Source organism: Meriones unguiculatus, chromosome 15, assembly GCF_030254825.1.
Source record: "Meriones unguiculatus strain TT.TT164.6M chromosome 15, Bangor_MerUng_6.1, whole genome shotgun sequence".
Taxonomy (NCBI): domain Eukaryota; kingdom Metazoa; phylum Chordata; class Mammalia; order Rodentia; family Muridae; genus Meriones; species Meriones unguiculatus.
Window position 1 is genome coordinate 64,909,466 of NC_083362.1, and position 23,776 is coordinate 64,933,241.

Consider the following 23,776-nt stretch of genomic DNA (forward strand, 5'->3'; position numbering starts at 1 on the left):
GAGAGTGGGAGAGAGGATGAGAGAGAAGCAGTCATCTGAACATCACCTAATGTCCTTATTTTCCTCTGCAGTACCCTTTCGCTCTAGGCCTGACGATGGCTGTGGTGTTCTCTACATTGGTGTGCCTCAGCAGACTCTACACGGGGATGCACACGGTCCTGGTAAGGCTGTGGGGGCAGGCCTCACGACTGAACAGCAGTTGGTCTGTGTGTCCATATGGCTCCTTAAGCTGCTTGCTTAGGCGTGTCTCATGGGTGTGCACCTATAATCCCAGCCACTTGGGAATCTGAGCCAGGAGGATTACAAGGTTTATGCAGCAGAAGAAGGCTATCTCTAAGTAAAAAGTCAAAGAGGGCTGCAGCGTGCGGTACCCTGTAGGGCTTGTTAAATGGGGCAATGTGGGAACGAAGAAATGCCATACTCTGAAGAGACGACAGACATCAGTATAGAAGAGCTGGGATCAGATGAGCCATGGTCACCATGATGGAAAACCCCTACTACACTGGGCACAAAGAGGATGAATTAGTCTCAGTGAGAGGTTTCTGTAGGGGAACAGTTTCATGGAGAGGTGTTCGAGGTGCTTGCTTTGCACATACTGTCAACATCAGAGGAAGGCTCTATCAATCCCCAGATCCTCTGGGGAAGGATTTGCTGTGTCCATGCGTCTAAGGCAATGGGGTCCTTGACTTGGCCATAGCCATGTTCACAACATACATTCATTCAGGGCTTCATTGGCCCCTTGTGTATTTACTCAGGATTTCCTCTTCTTCCTACAAGAGTTTTATCTCAGTGATAAAGCCCTTGACTTCCATGTCCAAAGCTCTTGGTTCAGTTCTTCCTGACTTTGTCTCACTCTCTATGGTTTTTTCCTATGTTCACTCCCTACTGGGTGCCTGTTCTACCTCTTGACATATGGTTGATTTTATTTAATTCAAGCAGAAAGCTCTTAGATTAAAGGTATGTGCTAGGGCTGAGCCACACCACAACAAGAAATGGGTTTTTCTAGTAAACAACACAATCTTGAGGTTCACAGTGTGATCAAATATCCTGCAACAAGACCTGCAATTATAGCTTCGTTTTTATACTTTTCAAGGTTACACATGGTGATGGAATCAGAGAATGGCATATGCATTTAGAATTTGGCCCATCCTTTTACTGTATTATAAAATTTCCCTCTCCAGGGATGCCATGGTTAGTATGGTAAAAAGTCCTTGAGTATTCAGGGCCTAGAGTAGCATCCAGCCAGGGAGCTGCAGAGCGTGGAGCTGGTCATGGTTTGCCATGTTGGCACCATGTCTCATTCCACTCTGTACAAGAAAGATGTCTTTAAAAAGAAGCGGACCTTTGATTTTTACGTCAGTTCCAACTGTGACCCTGCAAGAGATGTTAGAAAAAGGCCTTTTCAGGGAAGGATGTCTTCCTAGGCCTTTTCCAGTCTTGCCCTGGTGCCAGGAGTGAATAAGAGTGGAAGGATGGGTTACCATGGGAGAATGAAAAGGAGATGCCAAATGAGGGCTACTGGAAGCCTGGGTGTGGCAGGTAAGGCATGAAATCAAGAGGCTCTAAGGCTGGGATCAGTTGGTGAAATGCTTACCTAGCATGCACAAAGCCCTTGGTTCCATAACCAGCACTGAATAAAACCTGGCATGATGGTATATAGCTCTAATCCCAACACTTGGAATGTGGAGGCAGACGGATCAAAGGTTAAAGGTAATCTTCATTTACATACAAGTTTGAGGCCATCATAGGCTACAAGAGATCATTTTAGTGTAGTTCTTTAAGATTAAAAACCAATGCAACAAGTGCCATAGTAAATTAAATGTATAAACAAAGACATCCGTCATTGATTTTACAGGTGTTCCTTCCCTGCTACGGGCCCCAAGAAGTTCACTGTTTGAGTGAAAGAGGCCCCAGAGTCAGTGTTGTTCCATCTACCAAGGCACCGTCCTTGCGCCCCTATCCCAGTACAGGCTGCATCTGCTGGCTTCTGAGATGGAGGGGAGGGGAGCAGAGCATTCTCAATTCGCCACACCATTTCTCCACATGACAAGGACGTTCTCTGCAAACCCCTTCCTGGACCTCAGTGTGGAACTCCACAGGACTCTCCTGGGTGTTTTGGCATTTCTTTTATCTAGTGCTACTTTTTAATTTCCATAGGTTTACATTTTGGGAAAAAAAAATCGATCTCAGGTTAAAATTAAAACCAAAGAAACACAGGAATGTGGAGCTCCAGACATGGAGAGAGAGAAAACATGCAAATCCACTTCAGTGAAACACAGTTCCATTTTTTTTTTTCTCTTTTCTTTTTAAGTGGCTTTTGGAGATGGAGAGGCAGATATTTTCGGGAAGATTGATTGGGCCTCTCATTTCGATGCAAGGAATGGACTGCAGCCATTCTTTGGGAAAGATCTCCCCAGAAGAGAATAGAGTGAGGGATCGAGGCAACTCCTCTCCCTCCCTGGTCTTGTTTCACTGCTGGCCCGCTGTGTTCTGCCTCATCTTGCAACCTGACACTGGCTCAGGCCCAGAGTGCATCAGGCTGCAGGACCAGATCCTGGCTCTGGGCACCATGAGTCATGACATCCTAGCAGCAAAGGGAATGGCTGTTTGCAGAGTGGGATGGTGGTAAATTACAGGTTACTACAGCTCTTTGTTCAGCGGCAACTCGAGAATTTCTGATGGGTGTCAGACTTGGAACAAGATCTAGGCATAGCTTGATCTCCAGGAACAAACCCACCCACTGTCCTGGGTCTCCAAGTCACTGAAGGAGGGAGAAGTGTGTACTGGTGATAACTTGGCACAAATGCTATCATTTGCAAGGCATAGCTGGCCTGAGCCAACGGAAAAAATACGGTCTCTTCCCAGGACCCTCAAAACAGTCCATTGGCAGCAACACCGCCAGTATCTCCACCCTTGCTACCTGTTCAGGTCCCACAGAAATCTTTTATCTTTTCAATTCACTGACCAGTTTCATACAAATGTATAATAAATTTTAGTTGCTTTTAGCTCTGTTCCCTTCTCTCACACTCTCTGACTAAAACCCTTTCTCCCTCTCACTTTTATGTCTTCTTTTTCATGTGAGGTGTGCCTTAATTTAATTAAAGCAGCTTGTCCTAGGCGAAGAGTTATTTATGGGAGCACTGGACAACAGAAAATGACTCCTGTTCCACCAGCAACCATTAACAGCCAGCACTACCTCAGGAGATACGGGGCCATGTGGGCCCCTCCATAATCCCATGGAAATCTTAAAATACATCTAAATTATCTGTATACTCATATGCCCATATATATGTGTGTATATATATGTATATGTGTGCCCATATATTATATACATAATATATATATAAATATATTCACGCCACAGTAGCATTAGTCACAATAGCAAAAGAAAAACAAAGAGTGGAAGCAACCTTTGTCCACCAGTGACTGAAGAGATAAACAAAATGTAGTGTGTACCTACACTACAATATTACTCAGCCTTAAATAAGCAGGAAATTATGATTTGTGCTACAACATAAACACCAAAGGCATCATAGTAAGTGAAATAAGCCAGTAACACAGAAGGACAAATATTGTAGGATTCCATTTGCCTGAAGAACTTCAGGCAGTCATTTTAACAGAAAGAAAGTTGACTATAGTTGTTGCTGGGGTTAGGGGGTAGGAGAGCATAGAAATGATTTCTTGGGGATAGAAGATGGATTTTTGCTCTCGAAAGAGGTCTGGAGGGATGGTTGCACTGCAGCATTGTTCTTCACACCACTTTAAACTGGTGAAGATCGTGAAAGGTATATGATGCCTGTCTGTAGAAAATTCAAATGAAAAGTCCTACCCAGGGGCTGGGAAGATGGATTGATGGGTAAAAATGCTTGTCACACAAGCATGATGGCCTGAGAAACCCTAGGACCCATGAAAAGCCTGGTGTAGCAATCCCAGAACTCCTATGCAGAGATGGAACAGAGATGGAGACTCTCTGGAAGCCCACAGGCCGTGTAGCCTGGTGTAGGTAGAAAAGAAAGAGAGAGACTCAGTTTCAAACAAGGTGGCAGGCAAGGACTGATGCCTAGGTTGTTCTCTGACCTGCCCATATGTATCATGTTACACGTAGGTGCACCCCCACTCACACATACATACACGTGTGTGTGTGTGTGTGTGTGTGTGTGTGTGTGTGTGTGTGTGATGTTCAGGGCATGGGTCCTGAGATATGCAAGTAGTTCTCTGATTGATTTTCGTTCATAGTCGAGAGGCATTGACTGGCTCAACAATGATCATAGCAGGTGTGGGGTGGACACGGACCTGAACAGGGTCAGTTGTGAGGTGGAGAGATAGCTGTGATGCTCTGGAAACATGAACACATCACTGAGGTGGCTCCTGCTTTCTATTAACGGTCCCTGGTACCTAAAGAAGAGTGACTTCTCCTGCAGGACCTCCTCCTTTTCTGGGGCAAGCCACAGCTGAACTCCTGACAGGCCCACATAAAACATGGAGAGCTGTAAACCTGCTTAGCTATGGCATTAGCCTTACCAAACCAGCTCTGGCCCTGTCTCAGGTCCTCCCTATTGCTAATATACTTACCAAAAAATAAATAAATAAATAAAGCCAGTGGGCTCTCTCCTCCCACACCTCTGACATCCAAGCAGTCACCGTGATGAGTCAATTCTGACTCCTAACTTTGTCCCCACACCACTGAGAGGTATTATCTCTGACTACCTGTTCCACGCACAGAGAACTGGCTCTCGGATGGCGGGTGTCCGTGATGACACAACTCTGCCTGAGTGGGGCAGCTAGATGGTGCCTTTAGGGGCCTTTGGAGATGTCAGCACTATTATACCACATAAAATACAGAGTCACTGCTGACATCCTTGCCTGGCTGATGGTACCACGCACAGGGCTGTCTTGCCTTAGGTTCACCATTCAAGACAAAAACCAATCAGTCAGGGTTGGCTCACCATTCAAGACGAAGCAACAAATCAAGGTTCCATTTTTATTTATCTAATTTCTTTGCTGTTTAATTTTGTGTTCTCTTGGTTTGAAGGATAAACCAGTTGTAGCCAATTGGAGGCAAGGCAGGAAGGAGAGGAGAGGAAAGGAGGGGAGGAGAGGAGAGGAGAAAGGAGGACAGAGGAAAGGAGATGTCTCAAAGTGACTGGAGTAGTAAGTCCATAGACAACTAGTCCCCTCAACTGAACATCAAAGACCAGACGGCAGGTGGCTGTGCGGAAGGTAGCTTCTTTACCATGTCACTGTCCGTGTATCCTCTCCCAACAGCGCTTGAATCAAAACTTGGACATATGTAGGTGAGACTTTGGTGGGACCTGACACCCCTTTGGTTGTGGAATGGGGTTCAAACGCGCAGGTAGAATCCTGTGCGTCATCCTGTGGGCTACAGAAGAGTGAGCCGGGACGGAGACTGAAATGAACCCAGCTGGTCACCCTCTGCCTGGTCAGGAATGCAAACAGCAGATACCTGTTCAACTTTAAACCTCAAGGAAAATGCATTGGCTTTTGTAACCACAAGGAAAAAGAGGCACCAGTAGCCACTGGGAGAGAAAGGTCTGACATCTGGACCTTCCAAAAGTTCCTACTCTTCTCCCTCCCTTCCCCCCCCAACTCATCTCTGCACGGTGACTTCATGCTCTCTGGCTGTTCTTTAACCTGAAACCAGAGCCTGGGAACTCTGGGCTTAGATTGTTTCACATCCTCTCCTGAAAGGATGCCCAGTGATGAAAGAGAGTTTCAGGAAACATCTTATTGGACAGTGACTCTCTCTGCTGCATCACCAGGCCAAGAGCTATCTGTGATTAGGCCAGATGGCTCAGGAGCCAGCCTGTTGAGGCAGGGCTAGGACTGGCAATAGAGGCGAGGATAGAATCACCATGACAAAGCAGGGCAGTTCTCCCAAGCAAAGAACCCTTAGTTATCAGAAGAGGGCAAAGTCCGTGTGGTGTTTTCCTGTTCTGTCAGCGCCGTGTCTGAGCTTGTATGGAAGGCTGGCCACTCCATATTATCTGCAATGCTCTGAATGACACAACGCCACAGTTTTTAAACCACCGAGTGACAAAGCAACCAACATCCCAATGTAGTAGCAGTAAAATTAGCCCAATGTTTTTGCTGGTCAATCAGCAAAGAAGAGAACTGTGAACAAATGGCAAACAGTCCCTTATTTTGACTCGAACTAGCCGAAATGCTGCTGTTTTTTATTGTCCTGAAATTGTTTGATCTGTGGGTAGTTATGGAGATATTAGGTTTTATTTGCTTACTTCTCCCAAGTAAACTTTTAGTTTTGGTTGGAGTTGGAGGATGTTGAAAAGGATTGTCAAATATTAAATTATCTGCAGACCATAGGGATCTGTGTTCTGGCTCTGCTTGACAGCATTCTGGGTGTGGCTTTCACGTTGTTTGAAACCACTTATAAGAAAAAAAGAAAGAAAGAATTTACTTTAAAGTACCTCACTTAATACAAGGAAAGACCCAATTACAACATAAATCACATCCTTCTAAGCCCAACTTTCCGTAATGCCACTAGATAAGTCTGTTTGTGAGGTAAAAAGGGACTTTGGTTGTACCTCAGAGCCTCTGTCACTGTGTTATTAGGTCTGTTGTCTCTCTTTATTCTTTTGTAAAAATAGAGAATTATTTCTGGTTTCAAAAGCAGTACGTGTTCATGGTACTTCAATCTCTGTTGTTTGTGAAGTTTTGGATTTTTTGTCCTTTCGTTTAGACAAAAAAAAAAAAAAATCATCATTATTCAGTAACCAGGAGACTTCCGGACAGCCATTGTTGGTGATGATGGGAAGGCAAATTGAAAGACTTCTGCATCAGAGGAACAAAAGTTAGGGCTTAGCACAATTTCCGGCAGGAACTGTCCGTGGTGTGCAACCCCAACAGCCAACATGGACAAACTAATTTTTTGTTGTTGTTGTTGCTCTTTCAATACTGTTTCAAAAGCCACAACTGTGGCACCATTTTCTGTTTGGTACATGTGGGATGAGCAGGCCCCTGGAAGTCCTTGACTGTAGGAGGAAGCTGGGCAAGAGCCCTATGTGGAAGGCTGGTGGTGGGACTCCCCGGCCTCGTGGCTGGAAGGCAGCTGGACTCCAGTTAGAGCTGCTCAAAGGATGATCAGACAAACCCCCAAGGTAACTATTGGGAAGCATGTAGTTGGTAGCCATTAGAAAGCCACAGGTGCCTGTGACCTTCTTAAGCCCTGTCGTACTGAAAATGTCTTCAGTTTCCCCAAATAAAATGTAAAAAGTCATGTTCAGGGACAGAGAACAGACTGGGATCTAGCATTCCTGCCTGGAATGTCTGATAGTTAGGTGAGTCCTGGTTACTGGGAAAAGAATCAAGAAGAAGGGACTGGCTGAACTTTTCACAGAAAAAGGCTTTCGTGTGTGTGTGTGTGTGTGTGTGTGTGTTTTCTTTTAGTGGGCATGCCCTTTTGGATTTCTCCTAACAAGGAGAATGTGTAACGTGATCCAGATACACTGGAGCATGGAGCCTCTCTTAAGCCCAACGGAAGCAGCATAGTCCTTGAATTATGTAAAGTTAACTTTTAAAAACTTAGTTTGGCTTTTCCTTTATTGACCTAATTAAAACAAAGAAGACTCGCCTCTTCAGCTCTTTGGGAAAACATACAGACCAATGTTTGCTGGGCGCGGCGTGCACACGTGTGCATGGGCACGTGTTTGCACGGGCACACACACACCACACACCTGAATTTGCACTAAGTCATTGTCTGTTGGTCCCATTGGATGAATAAAAGGATCAGGTTCTTTAACTAACTCCTGAGACCTGAAGAATAAGCCCTGTCTCTAAACCACATCAGACCTAAAAGCAAACTCTCTTCTTTGTTTTCCGAGGCAGTGGCTCTCCACCCTCCTGTCTCAACCCGAGCCCTGAAAGTGCTAGGATTATAGGCTTCGGCCATCTCACCCAACTTGGGGACAAATGTCGGTGCAGAATCCACCATCTCAGAGGTCAGACACTCCTCAGGGGAGTCTCAAACGGCTTGAGGCTGTTTTAAAAAAGATTTCTCTTTATTATTATGTGTTAGGGAGGAAGTATGTACATGTGAAGGGTGCCAAAGTCAACGGATCCCCAGGAGCTGGTGTTAGAGGTGGTTGGGAGTCACCTAACATGGGTGCTGGGGACCAAACTTGAGTCCTTGAAAGAGGATTATAGGCGCTGAACTGCTAAGTGACCTCCCCAGTCCCAGTGTGGTGTGTGTGTGTGTGTGTGTGTGTGTTTGCAACATGTATGCAGATGGCCCTCAGAGGCCAGAAGAGGGTCTTATATCTCCTAGAGCTAAAGTTATAGGTGGTTCTGAGTCACCCAACATGACTCCTGGAAACCCAACTTGGGTCTTTGGAAGAGTAGCAAGTACTCTCTCCAGCCCCTAAAATGGTAAAGATGAGAAGTCCAATGCCAAGAAGGCAGAAACATAATACGTCAAGAGTGAGGCCCTAGCTGGGCGCAGTGGCACATGTCTTTAATTCCAGCACTCCAGATGCAGAGGCAGGCAGACCCCTGTGAATTAGAGATCAGCCAGGGCTATACAGTGAGACCCTCACTCAAGGAAAAAAAAGCGAGATCCTTTTGTCTGCCTCATCAGGAAGCTACCCATGTTCCTCATGACACTTCAAAAGCCACGTGGAAAATGGATTCATGTAAAGATCTACTAAGCACAGGCTAGCTTACCAGTTAGCAAGAACAGTCACCCAAAGAAGAAATTTAAATATTCGGTGAATATTGTAGCTTCGTTTGTATTTTCAGGGATGTTTAAAACGTAATAAAAGACAGGGCTAGAGATAGCTCAGCAGTTAGGAGCCACTGACGATTTGAGTTTATACAGACTCTACTTCTTGTTAGAAGAAAATGCAAACTGTGGTGTGTGTGCTTGGATATAGTCAATCTGTCTGACCCGTTAGGTTGTGAGTCCTTTGAGGACAACAATCTAATTTCCCTTACTTCTCCATTCCATCACCTCCCACCCTTTTTCCCAGCCGGATTCCTGGCAGTGGCCCCCTGTAAATGTTCCCTGGATTGTCACCAGTGTTAACAAATTACCACCTGTTCATCTATTTTGCTCTTCTTTTATTTGTTTTTGGTAATCTTATTTTTTTACAATGGGTCTGAGTCCGCCAGATCAAAGACTACTTTTTTTCAGGGTTATTTTGTTTTGCTGTTAGAATAATCCTTATCTAATAAAAATATAAAATAGAAGGTATCATACAGTAGCAAATACTGTGCCAGCATGGATGCTTATAGCTAAATCTCTAAGAGTAGAGGTTTTCCGGCTTGGTGACCTTGGAGTGATGGATAGGGAATTATCTCTAACCTATACATCAGCATCATGAGCATTTTAGCTGGCTGGGAGACCAGGTCTCTCTCTCTCTCTCTCTCTCTCTCTCTCTCTCTCTCTCTCTCTCTCCCTTCCCCCCCGGGTTTGTGTGTACACAGAGGTCAGGAAAGGGCATCAGATGTTCATCTCTATTGATCTCTAACTGTTCCCTTAAAGACCCAGTCCTGACTACACCTGGAGCTGGGCAGAGCAAGCCCACAGTGATCCTCCTGTGTCCACCTCCCCAGTGCTAGAGCTGTAGGCACACATGGCCATGCTTAGCTTTTGACATGGGTGCTGGGATCTGAGCTCAGGTTCTTATGTTAAGGTAGCAAGCACTTTACCCATTGAGACAGCTCCCCAAAACCAGTCTTAGGAGGGAAGGACACCTCACAGGAAGTCCTCAGGGCATGTCAGACACATCTCATTTAATCAGTGGATGACAAAGCAGCTGGGAGTGGAGAAGGAAGTTCTGTGTTCCCTCATGGACTTGGATATCCTGACTACAGCCCCTGCTACCTGGTCCTTGCATGACAGTGTGTAAGCAATAACTAGTTATTAAAGAGAAGATTAATGCCGCGTGTGATGGATAAGAAACATGGAGTCTAATCCTAGAATCGTCATTTGTGTGGCTCAAACAAGAAAAAAAAAAAGCTTACAAAACATTTTCATGGATGTGTCACATAAGGAGCCCAAATTATATTCGTGCAGCTCAGGGGACTTCTAGCAAAGAACGCGCACTTTGCTGCATGTAAACACAACTGGCATCAGAACGCAGCATCATCCCCCCCACCAGAAATCCTTGCAGCTTCCACTCTGCATCTCCACTGTCCACATATTTAAGGTCACAAAACTGGGAACATCTCAGATGCTCCCTGATACATTGGCATCCTTCCCTCCCCCTTCAATCTGTGAAATTATACTTTATGTTCATCATAAAGTATTATATTTCATGTTATATATTATTATTATATTATGTATTATATGTATATAATTAGTAGTGGTACCTTTGAGACCCAGTCTTGCTACACTACCCAGCCTGGCTTCAAACTCTTAGGGTCAAGCAATCCTCCTCCCTCAGCCTCCCTGAATGACTGAAACTGAGGCACACGCTACCACTGCTCTGTAAGTGTTGATGGCAGGTGCTGAAGGCCTGCCAGCCTTCTTCCTTGCTCTTCTTGGCTCTTTGTATTTCTGTATTAATTTTGTACTCAGAACAGCGTTATCATTTTCTCCACTGCTGGGCTCTTCCTTTGATTAAATTGTGTGTTTGTGTATCATTTTGAGACAACTGGCATCTTGCAACGCCGGCCATTCCTGCCCGTGCATGTATTCAGACCTTTGCATTTTCTCAGGAATGTTGTAGTTTTCTGGGGAGGGATGTTACCTAGCATATATCACATAGCATAGCAGATGTGTTTAGAAGTGTTTATGTGTTGGCATCTTCTAAGCACTGTGCTAAGCCAGCAGGTCTCGGTCTGTGGGTTGTGATGACCCTCTCACAGGTCGCATATCAGATATACTGCCTATCAGACATTTACATTACAATTCATCATGGTAGCAAAACACAGTTATGAAGTAGCAATGAAATACAGTTATGGTTGGGGGTCACCACGACATGAAGGACTATGTTGAAGGGTCTCAGTATTAGGAAGGTTGAGAACCACTGTTGTACCTGCTTTACATGTATTAGCTACCTCATAGGATAGTTCACAGCAACTTAGTGGGGGAGGCCTTATTTTTCCTCCCTTTTTCCAAATGATGAGAACTTAAGGAAAGCGATCAGAGCTCTTACACCTTCTTGACACTCTGCAAAGCAAAGCAAGATGCCAGGAGTCGCTCTGGTTAGGAGAGCTAGCTGCACAGTACTCCCTTGGGGAGCTTAGCTTTTGAGTACAGACCCAGCATCCAGGGCACAAGCCAACACAGCCCACAAGCATGGACAGAGGACAACAGGAGATTTCCTCTTCCTCCAGGTGGGAACAGGCCTGACACCAGAGCCACCAAGAACTCCCAGAGTTCCCTTTTACCTCTGTGTGCCCAAGTATCACTGTCTCCGAACCTCGCTTCCCAAGATGATCTTTCCCGTCCGTTCTGAAGCTTTTCTTCTCACGTGCGTGTTTCACAAAAGAAAGCGGGAGACCTTTCTCTCGTGACTCTGTGATGGCCTCTGTAATCTAGCAAGTCAAGGTGGACTTGGTCACTCGCCAGTGAGACCTGTGCCCCTCAGCATCGCCTGAGGGTTTGTTAGGTCCCACCTGGACCTGCGTCCCTGGAAGGCCCCTACAAGAGCTTCCCTGCGGGTGCAGTTTGGAGAGCAGTCCACACACTTCTCTCCCCCCCCCCCCGAAAAGGTAGTGGAGATGCCGATTCCACACAACCTGCATGGACCTGTAGGACACTCAGACCGCACGGAACAGGACTGCTCTGCTCTCTGGTTACTCAGAGGCCCTGCTGCCCACCCGGGCTCGGGAAAGGTCATGTAAGGGTTTGGCACTGCCTTTTGTGTCTCCCGGGGGAGAGTCCTTCTCCCGTTCCTGCCATTCTCGTGAGCGCCTCAGCAGTTGTCCGGGATGATGAAAAAGCCTGCCTGGAAACATGTCATAATCCCACTGGCCCGCCACGCCCCACCACTCATCACACCTAGATTGTGGGAACTTGGGGTGGGGAGGTCGGTGTGGTTCGTGAAGATCGACTAACAAGCTAGACTCTGTGGAGACATGAGAAGCCAGTGATGGTTTCCTAAATCGGGCTAGGCAGGGGTAAAGTTTTGAAATAGACACTGGGCCCCAATATCTTCCTACTTAATATTGATATCATACAAAGCTATAATAAACCTGATTATATGATTTCCCTCAGAAACATAACACCTGCCTTACCTTTTAGCGTACTAGTACCATTTAAAGAAAACTTACGGGGGATTGGAGAGCTGACTCAGAGGCAAAAGTGCCCGCTGTGCGAGCACTGGGGACCTGAGTTTGGATGTGGCGTGAGAGCATACAAGCCAGGGGCAGCAGCAGACGCTCATGACCCCAGTGCAAAGTGCCCTCCTGTTCCAAAGACACCAGCACGTAGGGGTGCAGGCTCTGTGTGTGCACCAGTTCAGCCTCTCCGTGTCCAGTGCGTGATGTAGGTTCTGTCTGCAGCAACCTGCATTGCTCAGGCTGGCCTGAAGACTTGACACAGTAAGCAGGGAAGTGGGCAGGGTTCTCCCCCTCCTGGGACCTTCAGGTGGCCTTTGTCCTTGTGTGACATTAAAGTGAGGCTTTGCCTAATGTCCACGTTTTTGAGACAAGGTCCCCAATTAACTAGGTAGCCGGGACTCACCTCGCACTGTTTGATCCTCCTGCCTCCGCCTCCTGAGTGCAGGATTATAGACATAGGCCATCACATCTACAGTTTTTATGATTTATTAATTTGGTGGGGGAACTTGCTAGGCAAGCCTGAACTACACTGCCTTGCCCCGTTCCATCTATACTCCGTAATATTTCAACACACCCACGGAAAAAAATTCCCTGTTAAAGCTATCAATGTAATTCTATTGAATCTTTAAATATCCTCGCTTTATTCGTTAAAACCACAGCCTGAGGAAGCTGGTGTACTCTTCTCTGCCTCATGTGGCGTCTCTGCAGCATCACTAAGTTTCCTAAGGTCCTTTCAAGCCTTTCTTTGTAGCCACAGAGTGCCATGCTTGCTGGTCCTTCGTCCTCGATTTGTGACGATCCTAGGCCATGTAGAGTGGCTTCCAGGACAGCCATGACACACAAAGGAGGCAAGAGAATGACACAGCACTCACTGGCAGGTCCCATGACAGCAGAAGAGCCTACTGTCCAGGACCAGGAGATTTACTCGGCTTTCTGCTTCTGACTGACCTCTGTTTATTTTTTAAAATTTTATTCTGTGTGAGATGGTTGCTTGCGTGTAGGCAAACACGCATGTAGCACACATGTGTGGCTCACTCGTGTGTGTGTGTGTGTGTGGTGTGAGGGCAAAGGTTGACACTGGGCGTTTCTCCTGATAGCTCTCCACTTTCTTTACGGAGGGAGGTTCTAATCCAGATCTTCCTGAGTCAGCTAATCTAGCCAGTTTGTCTCAGGGACTCCGAGTTTGGGATTACAGGTGGTCCACCACACCCATGTGACCTTCTCCTGGGGGCCGGTGCTCGTGCCCCACTGAACCTTGAAACAGGTTCTCACTTGCAAGGCCCCTGAGCACTGCAGGTTACAGGCCATCACACCTGGCTTGTCTGTCGATATCTAGCCAGATAACCTTGGGCAGCGTTAACTCCTCAACAGAGTTCCTCACGAGAGGTGCTGGGAGATACAATGAACGTTTGTCCCAGTAAAGCACACTCGTGGAAAGGACAGAAGATCAGAACTCACAGTGTTTGAACTTACACAGTACTTTCCTCTCCCGTACAAATGCTAGTTACACAACACACAGGTTTGTCCCTGGAATGGATATATTCATGAGCACTGTGGCCTCCTGCTTGTGAGGCAGTTGAAACCTGCCCTTATTATTCTGAGAAATGAAATTAAACCGGTGCTAGCACAGGAAAGCATACTGGAAGATGTTCAGGAGGAAACACTGGCAGCTTTGCAGCAGCTACTCTCCAGATGAAGGCCAGGTCTGGCTTGGTTCATTGTCAGTGTCGTGGCATTCAGAGCATTCAGCATATCTTGGCTTTGCCTGGGTTCCTGGCTTCAGCTCCATCTGTGAGGCTGTCAAGGGCAGAGCAGGCCCTTCATGTTCTCAGCAGGGGATCTGGCAGAGAGGAAGATGCTAGAGCCAGAGTTCCCCAGCCTAAATGCCTAAATCATCCAGGGACCTAAAAGCATTCCTTGCAAAACTGAGCAAACGTCTGCCTTTCCAGCCAGATAACCTTGGGCAGAGTTAACCCCTCAATAGAGTTCTTTATGAGAGATGCTGGGAGATACGATGATGAACATCTGTCCCAGTAAACCACACACGAGAAAAGGACAGAAGACCAGAACTCCCCAGCGTAGACAGTTCTTGAGAGGTAAGGGAACACTGTAGAAATCTCCAGAGATAGTCACCAAAAGGTGAATGAGCCCTTTCTGTTTGGCTAAGGATAAGAATATACAATGTCACGTGTTGATAGACATCTTCACTAAACTTTGTCCTGACACTCCCTTCTTAGTAGGAATCCTCTGTCACTTTCAGAGTATGTATTTTATTTTATTCTCACTTCTACGTGTGGCAGAAAGCTTGCGATAACTTGTCTTTCTGCATCTGGCTTATCTTGCTTAATGCAGTGACTTCTACTACTGTCTATTGTCCCGAAATGCTTTTTGGCTGGATGAAACTCCACTACGTGTACAAAACACGTTTTCTTTAGCTATTCATCTGTTGACTGAGGCTAGGCCCATAGCTTGGCTCTTGTGAGGAGTCTGATGACATTTTTATTAATGTAACAACCCTAAGTTGGGCATAGTGGTGCACACAGTCCTATCAGAGATCTGTAGGTAGAGGGAGGAGGATTAGGAGTTCAAAGTCATCTTTGGCTACATTCAGAAAACAGTCTCTAATTAAATTAGTACTGTGCTGAGAGAAAAAAGAAAAAGGTGTTAACTGCAGAAAATTCAGGAAATTATGCCAATGAGTCAGCAGAGCACAGGGAGGATGGAAGTCCTCTGTAATGTTCCCACCCAGAGAAAACCCACCTTTCGCCATTTTATTCCCTTGATATTTCCTTCATGTATTCAAGTGTTTGTGTGCATGCATGTGTGTGTATAAATACATGTGTGTGTGTGTGTGTGTGTTAAGATTAAAGTTTGTAGTCTCTTCAATACACCTCATTTGCTGTTAACTTTGAAGCAATGGGGAGGAAAATGAGATTTCTCAGACGTGTCTTTTGCAAATTGAAAATGTCCTTCCTCTGTTATTAAATAAGGAAGCAATGTGTTTGCTCATCTCGTTTTTTTTTTTTTTTTGGTGTGTGTGTGTGAGCCATGGAACATGAACAATTCATGCCTTTTCAGAGTTGTACTGTGATGTGTGTTCTTTCTTTATGCTAATTTTTCTTGCTTTGTGCTTTCTGCTTTTCTCTAGTGGAGGACATTACCATTGGTCTTGGTTGCATGAACTGCAATAACCCAACAAAAACTGTCCTTAAGTGTAACAATCCTTCCTTTCCTTTCCTTCCTTCCTTCCTTCCTTCCTTCCTTCCTTCCTTCCTTCCTTCCTTCCTTTCTTCCTTCCTTCTTGCCTTCCTTCCTTCTTCCTTCCTTCCTTCTCTTCCTCCCTCCCTCCCTTCCTCCCCCTCTCCCTTCCTTTCTTCCTTCCTGAGACCTAATCTCATGTATTCTAAGCAGTCATTAGACTCACTCTGGCTGATGATGACCTTGAACTTTTGACCTTCCTGCCTCCAATGCCCTGCATGCTGCAGTGACGGGTGTATGGCTCTATGTCATAGCTTTATTCTGTGTTGGTGCTGGTTTTTCCTGCATGTTAGATAAGCACTCCACCAGGTAAGCTGTCTCCCCAGCACCCTACGTGATGTGAACTTTCGTGAACAATTTTACTTTCTTCATTTTCTTCAAATTCCTTGAGTAGAATCATAGACCTACATGTTTATAAAATGTTGTATGCTTTGTACTTTAATTATCTTCATCTGTGAGGGTTTGGTGTTTTATTTACTTATTTATTAGTTTGGGCTTGGGTTTTGTTGTTATTTGGAGGGTTTTTTGTTTTTGTTTTTGTTTTGTTTTTGGACCAGGGCTAGGGCCTGTCTGACCTACAAGATGAGAAGACCCTGTCTCTAAAAGAATGTTACTTAAATATAAATTTAGGGCATTTAAAGTTCTTCTATTTAGAAATATTTTTAAAAATAATTTTATTATAAGAAACATAGTCCCCAACTTGGAAATCTCACTAGTTATGGATCAAGTGTTTTTCTTACAAAAATACCTAAATATCTTTATTATAGTATCACTTTATTATCTTTATTATAGTATCTTTATTATAGTATCACTTTTCATGGCTGAAAGTCCAAATATGTGGCTAAAAGGGAGGGGAGAAATTTCATCTTCATTTCATCCATGTTGGCTAAAATTAGTTTTGCTTCAAATGCTGGGACTGTGGACCAAAATAATTTAGTTTGGGTTGAAGATGAACACAATTACTTCATAAAGACTATTCCAACCAGATGTCAGGGACTTTGGTAACTGTAATTACAAAAGAAGACAGAAGGAAATAGGGTAAACTCTAATTTATACTTTGAAACAATGGGTAGCCAATATCCCAGACATCCTGGTACGAGAAAACTGTTGCCTCCTGACTCTGTAAGTAAATGTCTGCTCTACTGGTCCAGGAGCCTTGAGGAAGATAAAGAAGTAAGCTCTGCCTTGACTTTCTGGTCAGACACTTTTGATGAGCCCAGAGGAAAGTATCTAATCACAGCAAAGACAAAAAAAAAAAAAAAAAAATATGGCTCTTTGCCTCCAGTTTAGGGAGATCACTGCCAACTGTGGAGATGGAAAACAGTGTTCCAGGGAAGCATAGTCTGGAGCTGAGCCCTAAAGAGGAGCCGTAAGAACTTGGCAGGTAGAGATGGCTTATGCACACTCTAGCTAAAGGAATGGAAAACGGTGTTAGTCGTGTTTACAGAAGGCAAGGAGGCTCAAGTCTCGAGTAGAGAAGCTTCTGTTCATGGTGGTCGGCGGGTAAGAAGTGGGCAGGAGCTCAGAACTAATGCAAACAAGTGGCTGTTGAGACCAGAGTCCTAAATTGATATCATCCCCTCCAAGGCTCAGGGAACATTGTGGAAGAGGGGGCAGAAAGAATGTCTGAGCCAGGAGACTAGGAGGCGTGCTCACTGTTTTCAGGACATGAACTCACAGCAGCAAAGGCAACCTGAAGAAGACCTACTCGGGATTCCATCAGGGAATGGGGAGGGGCTCTCCCTGAGGAGCCCTTAATGGTTATAATGGAGTCATTTTTCTTGGGATGTGGAGCCACTGGGATGTTGCCCATGCTCCAGCAACTTACTATGTAGACCAGACTCTCCTTGAACTCACAGAGATCTGCCTGTATGCGTCCCAAGTGCTAGGATCAAAGGCACAAGCTGCCATGCCCAGCTCAAAAACATAAGTAAACAAAAATGTAAAAAGCAAGCAGAGCCAGTCGAGTGAAGTGAAAAAGCAGTGAGAAATTCCTGGAAAATGCTGAGAACCTTGACTGTGTTTTGGCTCTAGGCTGGTGTTCCTGGTTTTTTTACCTTGTTCTGTTTTAACCTTAGATTCACTTTAGATTATGCTGGGGAGCCAGAGCACAGATTCCTGGCTGCACCTTGGATCAGATTGAGGAGGGCGATTTGACACCTGGAGAAGAGTTTTAATTGAGGACCTTGTTGGTTGGCTCCATGAGACCTGCTGCCAATCAAAATGGCCCCAGGAGCAATCATGGCTGGGGGGACAAGGAAGAGTGATCCGGCCTCAGGAGACTTCCTTCCAGAAGGGACTTGCAGTTTATCTCTGCACCATATAATGAGGCGAATATCCTCCTTGTCCCTGTTGACTTCCTTACGGCTCAGACATGAGACTGTTTGAGGTGATGAGAGCCCCTCCGAGCGCATTACCTTCTCTCCCCTGGGAGAGGACCAGCTCTTTTGTGGTGTTGCACTCAAGCCTGGCTTTCCCCCTCCCACACCCAACTCTTAAGAGTAGTGTTCCTTTAAACACATAGACTAAATACTCTGGTCCTCAGCAGACCCTCTGCACAGAGGTCCCCACTCACGTGGCCATCAATGCAGGTCCCACCTGGAAAAGATGCTGAATTTAGCTTCGCTTATTCTCAAAGGAGATAAATTCATACACGTGATGGAAAATTCCAGTGCAAAAAGTCCCCTTTCCCACTGTGCACCCAGCCCCCAAGTGAAGTAAAGACCTGTCTGCGTTTCTGCTACTCCACTGCTGATAGCTCGGCCCTGGCAGCTTCAGTCCTCCTGCTAAAGCAGATTCCATCTGGACATGTTGCCAGATGGGTTGAACACAACCAGGAGAAAGCTGAGTTCTGCCATTGTTAGCAGGCCCGCCTTGCCTTTTTAAAGTCTTTGGAGTGTTCCCATCTTGCCACAGCCGTGGTGTAAATACGCGGCAGTTAAAGGGAATGATGCTACTAGAGGGAGACTCGGTGAGTCCAGCCTCTTGCCTTCGCCGGCAACACTGCTGTGAAGAACATGACGACCTCAGTTCAGATGTGGACAGCTACAGGCCCCAGGCCAGGTCACCACGGTGAGGTTACTGGGTCAGAAGACAAATGAGTACTTTGAAAAGCCGCTGACAGGTTTCTGCCCCGCAAAGCATGTGGCATTTTGCAGACAGGTGATGAGTGGAAGGCAGCTCCGTTAACAGATTCAACTTTTCCTTTGGTTTCTTGAATCAGAGTCTCACTACATAGTCCAAACTGGCCTCGAACTCATCAGCCCCCTGCCTCCACTTCCCAAATGCTGAGGTTACATGCATGTACCACCATGCCCAGCTAACAGAATTTTGTCGGAAGAACTGGGTGAGGAAGAGAGTCTAGGAAATCATCCACATAGTCTGAGAAGATAGACGTACAAAGTTAGGGTCCTCTCTAGGTCTCTGGGGCCCCCCTAAAACACAGCAACTGGCAGGCAGCAATGTTAGTAGACGGGAACAAAGGAGCCCACTAGCATTTTCATTTGTTTGAAATGGGTTTTGTTTTGTTTTGCTTTCTATTGTTGTTGAAGAACTGACTCTTCTTGGCATAAAATTTTGTGAATTTGGGGCTGGTAAGATGGCTCAACAGGTAAAGACGCTTGCTTATTACCAAGCCTGATGATCTAAGCAATCCTTAGGACCCCCATGGTGGAAAGAACCAAACTCCCTTTGACCTCCACAGGCCCTGCTATGCACACGTGTGCACACACACACATATAAAATCATGTATTTTTTAGGTTCTATGAATTCTAGCACACAAATAAACTTTTATAATCACCATCTCAGTATAGAATAGTTTCATTATTCCCAGACTGCATCAAGGCATCCTTTTTGGTCACACAAGATAACCCAAGTCCCCTAGGCAATAGCTGATACTGTTCCCTGTCACCGTTGTTTTGTCTTTTAGAGAATGTCATGTAAATAGAAGCATGTTGTATACAACCCTTGGAGTTGGCGGCTTGTTTCATTCAGAAGCATTTCCTGGAGATTGTATCCAAGTTGTACTATACATCCGTAGTTCACTGCTTCTTGACTGCTGAAAAGTATTCCAGGACATGAATATACCACAAGATTTTTACCCATTCATGCTGTCAAGAATTGGGGTATATCCAGTTTGGGGTGATTATTAATACAGCTTCTATAAGCATTCAAATATCAGCTGTTGAGGAAACACAAGGTCTCATTTCTCCCCAATATGATTTTATTCTTCTATCTTGTATGAGTAAATATTGGAGTATTTTAAATATTAGAAAAGAAGTATTAAACAGTATATTTCCTCTGCTATAAACTGCCCAGTGGCTTTACTTATGTGGGCGTGCATTTCTTCTGTGGTTTTTATTCTAGTCAAGTGGGTTCAGGAGCTGATGGGCTGCTGTTCAGCTAGTAATGTTTAATATTCAGTGTTTTTTTTTTTAAATACAGTGCAAGAGTTTAGAGCTCTCAAGAAAGGGTGGTGCCGCCTCTGTGAAGACTATGACATTTTTTTGTGACCTAAGATGTATATAACAAAGTAACATTAAATGACCCTAAGACTACCAACCACTCACACAGAAAGAAGTTCAGAATTTATTCTAAAATGCAGAAACGCTCTTCTAAGAAAGTATGTGACACTCGTAACATGTTGAATATGTATATTACTTCCTCTTTTCACTTTGAATTCTTAGGTTTATAGTTTACTTGAATACAAACATAATACAAAACCATGCAGAGATTGTACTTCCAGTGCCAACCCATCACTGTTCTTTTCTCTCCTGGCAGGATGTCCTGGGCGGTGTTCTGATCACTGCATTCCTCATTGCCCTCACCTACCCTGCCTGGACCCTCATCGACTCGCTGGACTCAGCCAGCCCTCTCTTCCCTGTGTGTGTCATAGTCGTACCGTTCTTCTTGTGCTACAACTACCCAGTGTCTGAGTACTACAGCCCGACCAGGGCGGACACCACCACCATCGTGGCTGCTGGCGCCGGAGTGACCCTCGGATTCTGGATCAACCACTTCTTCCAGCTTGTGTCCAAGCCTACCCCGTCTCTTCCCGTGATTCAGAACATCCCACCCTTGACCACCGACATGCTGGTTTTGGGTCTGACCAAATTTATGGTGGGAATCATGTTGATCCTCTTGGTTCGTCAACTTGTACAAAACCTCTCGCTGCAAGTGTTATTCTCATGGTTCAAGGTGGTCGCTAGGAACAAGGAGGCCAGGCGAAGACTGGAGATTGAAGTCCCTTACAAGTTTGTCACCTACACGTCAGTTGGCATCTGTGCCACAACCTTTGTGCCAATGTTGCACAGGTTTTTGGGGTTGCTCTGAACCCCAGACAGTCGAAAGCTAGTTTGCTAACGTGAGAGGCAAAATGTGAGAACGTTGTCGGTTGGGACAACCTCAAGGCCTCCTATTTTAAGGAAATCTTATGTCATATTTTTGTTTTGCTGATGTAACATAGACACTACTGCTGTGGCACCAGTGGTGTGATTGGTCTGTAAGGACACCGGGCTGAAACCGCACCTGAGGTCTGTAAGACCACCCGTCCCCTTCCTGTTACATGGACTTAGGACCTGGTCTTGGGTGGACAGGAATTGTGGCCTGGCTTGGAATGGCTACAAGCCCCAGCAGGCTCCAGAGAGCCAGCAGGCTTGAGGTAATATGAAGGCAGAGCACTTCTCTTCAGTTACAACTTTGTCTAATGCCATGTCTCATTCCCCAAACCCCCCAAATGGAGTTCAGCCTGGGAGTAAGGATGGCCCCTTAGAATATTGCACTCTTTGGACAGAGTGATTTCGTGTGCTATGATCCGACTGGACTGTGCCTGAGTAGGCGATGAGACCATTCTGAAATAAAGCTTCCTGTGAGGAGACTGAAGACGATAGCAGAGCTATGAGGCCACCAGGAAGAGCTTGCTTTCTTCTAGACCAGACTGTGTCCTCCAGGCCTTGTTAGTGAAGGAGAAGCTGATCTTCCTTGCAAATAGCCTATAGCATCCCATGGCTCAGTTTCTACATTAGCGTAAGCAACGGATGATGGGCTACCAGCTCCTCACTGGTGGAAATGAGGACGCACTGAGACTCCCAAACTCTCCTGTCTGGTCTTTGGCACCTTCAGTGGCTTCCATATAAACTTAGAAGGTCCTGGATCAGCACAAGAATAGATGAGCTTCTTTGTCTAGAAGCCTGACAAAGAGAAGCTAGGCAGCCCTGACATTGTCATCCCCTTAATGTTACCTCATCATTGTTCAGCTACTTTCCATAGGTTTTTTTAATTATTCACCTGCTAGGCAGAATCAGGGACTTCCTCTCAGGCTTCCCACCTCTTCTTATCTCTTGGCAATTTTAAGGGCCATTAATGCAAAAAAACCTTCAGTCTATTTTGGAAAAATAAGCCAATTAACTATAATACCCATTCAACCTAGAGTGGTCCTCCTTGGGTCTTAGAAGGTATTTATGAAGTCAACAGCAGAGAGCTCCTTCCTTGGACTCCTCTTCAGAGCTTCAGAATAAGGATCAGGTATCAACAACATCCTGAAAGGATGGTGTAAATGTGTAGACATTGATCTTTTGAGGGATGATGTCAGTAAGCCAATGTTTTGTGGTCCTAACACCTCATCACTATGGCACATATTGGACAAAATTAACCACCCCTTTAAAGTTACTGAAGCTCAGACTTTTGTTTTCAGTGTGAAAACTAAGGCCAACATTTTCTCTGATTTTAAGTATGCCCCATGGCTTATGTTGGAATGATGTTCTTTGGTACTGAATATAGTGTTTTAAGTTCTCAAGAATAATTCTTGGGCATGGTGGTCCACACTTCTAATCCTTGCCTCTTCCTCCCCAGTGCTGAGATCTCTGAGTTTGAGGCCAGCCTGGTCTACAGAGCAAGTTCCAGGATAGCCAAGGCTATACAGAGAAACTTTGTCTTGAAAAAAAAATAAACAACAAACAAAAAATAATTCTTAACAAAATGCCCATCTTTAACTTAACTTCTCTCATTTATCATAGTTAAGAACAAGGATGAAAATGGCCTACCACTTGCTCTGACAGTATTTCCACTCTGTGGCTGGGCTGCCCTGGCTTACAGGTTCTCTTGTGTAGGCCAGGCTCTCCAGGGCTTAGCTGGTGATGAGGCACTTCTTCCTTTTGTTTCTCTCCCCCTGCTCTCCCACCACCCCCAAGCTACCAAAATAGAGCTTACAATCCTGGCTAACATTCACACAGGATGACTTTAGTTGTCTGAAGCCCAGTGACAAAAATCTCAGTTTGCTCCACTGCATCTTTACAGAAGAAGGGCTGTATGTGTTTGCCACAGCGGTGGGTGTGGTGACTAGGAAGTCAAAACAACAGGGAAGCTGACAAGTGTGTGAGCGCATTTAAGACTGTGTTTACGTACTGTAGATGGACAATGAATATGTTATGCAGACAACATTAAACGGTGGCCTAAAAATTGGTCACAACTGGTCACTCTTTGATGTACTTGATAACAGCAAATGGAGGGAGAAAGTATTTCCTGGAGATGGCAAGTTCAGCTTCGGATTCCTACAGCATTGGTGTTAAACGTTACTGCTTGGTCACATTTCGCCCTTGGTGAGCCTCCTCCATTCACTTCATTCATGTCTTACACCTCAGCCAAGTGTCTCTTGGGTCTCCTTTCAAAACACTTGGATTTTCTCTCTGGGGAAAGAGTGCCCCCTGCTGGTTTAGTTCCAGCCATAGTCCAAAGGCCCTCTTGCTCTGAGCGGGCATGGTCACCAGAATGAGCGTCCACTGTAAGCCTAGGCCTAACCAACCTTCACACCAAAGCTCTTAGGACTACTGGCCCCTCCAGAGAGCAGGAATAATAATACACATCTTCTCCCATCTTGTTACTATTCCCGGCCAAGGCGTCCATCTAGAACCTGCTTCCTAAACAGCCATGCATTTTGTGTCATGTTTCCTCAGAACTGTACCGTACATAGCTGAATATGCTAGAAAAAGACACAGGCAAGATTCCTAAAGGAACACCCTTTGCTGGCAGCCACTGACACCACTCCACACCGGGCCTGGTAACTTGGAGTTTTCTTGCCCAAAGACACAACTCCTCTTCCCTGGGTAATCACAGCATGTGGTACTTCAGACCATAGGTTTCAGATTTATATTTTGGAAGTCTTCAGCTGTCTTGCTTATGCACTGTATGTAAATTTACTCTTTTTTTTAATAAAAATCTTTTTTGTTTGACTGTGGTTATTAAATGCTTTAAAATCTAA

General features: G+C 45.3%; 1 protein-coding gene across 1 annotated transcript in view; it reads left to right on the forward strand.

The window, feature by feature from the left end:
• The window catches only part of Sgpp2 (sphingosine-1-phosphate phosphatase 2), a 105,439-nt gene extending 81,663 nt beyond the window's left edge, over positions 1 to 23,776 (forward strand). The window contains exons 4-5 of the mRNA XM_021638590.2: positions 72 to 161; positions 20,302 to 23,776. Of these exons, the coding sequence (XP_021494265.1) occupies positions 72 to 161; positions 20,302 to 20,853 (642 nt within the window). The 3' untranslated portion in view covers positions 20,854 to 23,776. The remainder of the gene's footprint in view (positions 1 to 71; positions 162 to 20,301) is intronic.